This window comes from Tympanuchus pallidicinctus, unplaced genomic scaffold (genome assembly GCF_026119805.1).
Source record: "Tympanuchus pallidicinctus isolate F22 unplaced genomic scaffold, pur_lepc_1.0 scaffold1, whole genome shotgun sequence".
In the NCBI taxonomy this organism is placed as follows: Eukaryota; Metazoa; Chordata; class Aves; order Galliformes; family Phasianidae; genus Tympanuchus; species Tympanuchus pallidicinctus.
This window is the reverse complement of record NW_026294618.1, coordinates 35,213,975-35,215,575: the sequence shown is the minus strand read 5'-3', so window position 1 is coordinate 35,215,575 and position 1,601 is coordinate 35,213,975. Positions and strand designations below refer to the sequence as shown.

The 1,601-nt window shown below is 39.9% G+C and overlaps 1 protein-coding gene across 1 annotated transcript in view; it reads right to left on the bottom strand.

Moving 5' to 3' along the window:
- GJA10 (gap junction protein alpha 10) overlaps nucleotides 1-661 on the bottom strand; it is a 1,221-nt gene extending 560 nt beyond the window's left edge. Inside the window, exon 1 of the mRNA XM_052671872.1 lies at nucleotides 5-661. Within this exon, the coding sequence (XP_052527832.1) occupies nucleotides 5-661 (657 nt within the window). The remainder of the gene's footprint in view (nucleotides 1-4) is intronic.
- Between the last annotated feature and the right edge of the window lie 940 nt (nucleotides 662-1,601).

The window sequence follows — 1,601 nt, the reverse complement described above, 5'->3', positions numbered from 1 at the left end:
CCGCAGCAATGCTGTGCATGAAGACCATAAAGATGGTCTTCTCAGTGGGTCGGGACACAAAGCAATCCACCGTGTTAGGGCAAGGGGGCCGAGTACATTTGTAAAGGGGTGACATGTGAAATCCATACAAAAGGTACTGACCTATCATAAAGCCCACTTCAACCACTGAGCGGGTCAGGATATGTAGGACATAGGTGCGCAGCAGAGACCCTCTTAAGGGTGCCTTATTCACTTTCTTCTGTTCTTCCAGCTTTCGCAGCTCCCTCTCCACTCTCCGATGTTCTTCAGGCACGGGCTCCAGATCTTCTAGCTGAGCCCGCAGGTGGGCTTTCCTCTTCTGTCGCTCTTTCTCTAGAGCCCTTAATCTGTACAGTGCATGGGCCATGTAAACAAGAGATGGAGAAGATACAAATATGATCTGCAATACCCAGTATCTGATCAAAGAGATAGGGAAGGCCTTGTCATAGCATATGTTGCTGCAGCCAGGTTGCTCCGTGTTGCAGATGAATTCTGACTGCTCATCATCCCAGACATCCTCAGCAGCCACTCCCAGCACTAGCATCCGGAATATGAACAGGATTGTGAGCCAGACTTTGCCAACTATAGTGGAGTGGATGTGCACTTCTTCAAGGATGCTGCCCAACAAGTTCCAGTCACCCATGATCAGAAGTTCATATCTAAAGTATAAAAAATAGTGTTATTTGAACACACTGCTGAATCTCTTTTCAAACTGACCCTTTCTAGTATATACATATTTTAATAATTATATTACATATAAATTCTTTGGATGGAAAGAGACATTTTATAAATTTATCATTATTTTCTATTTAATAGGTCATTAAATGAATGTAGACACTACAACTACTTGTAGAAGATGCAAAGTGAGATTGTTTTAAGAGAGATTGAGTTTGGCTATAAGCCATGGTACCTCTTAACTGCCTACACATCTACTGCATTTTCCACCCACCATGAAAGAAGACACTCTTTTTTTTTCACTTTGCAAATCCACTGCCAACAATAAATTAATTCTACACCTACTAAATTCCTGTCTGTGGCTCTGCTATGGCTTTGGGTGAAAAACAGCTGAAACAACTAATTAAGCCTTCATTCATTTGAGAAAGTTTTGAGAAGTATCCTGTAAATGTGAGAATCTTTTTATTTTGTACCGCAAGGTGGTAGCATTATAAATGTCATCCATTCAGTATTTTCCTGTCTGCTAGTGTAACAGTCCACATTTTTTGCCTTGAAATACAAAACTGCAAATACACAGCTAATTTACACATAACTGTACATTTTATAGTCTCAGTCTAGAATTTTATTCATAAACTTAGAGTGCATCTAGGATTCATATCTTGAGCTTTGTGCATTTAAAGCCTCAATGAATCACTAAAACTCTGTCTTGATGATAAATTTAAACGTTTGAAGTAAATTAAGCAGGAAATGCATAAGAATGCAGTGAAGATTTTTAGTTGTAAGTGTGAGATGATCTTTTTAACCACCTCTTTCCCAGAAGCTCTTTGATTCATCACTGAGCTGTTCTACGTTCAGCTGCAAGATGCTTGATTCCCAAGCCACTTCTCTGGATTATCTTGAGGATCTTC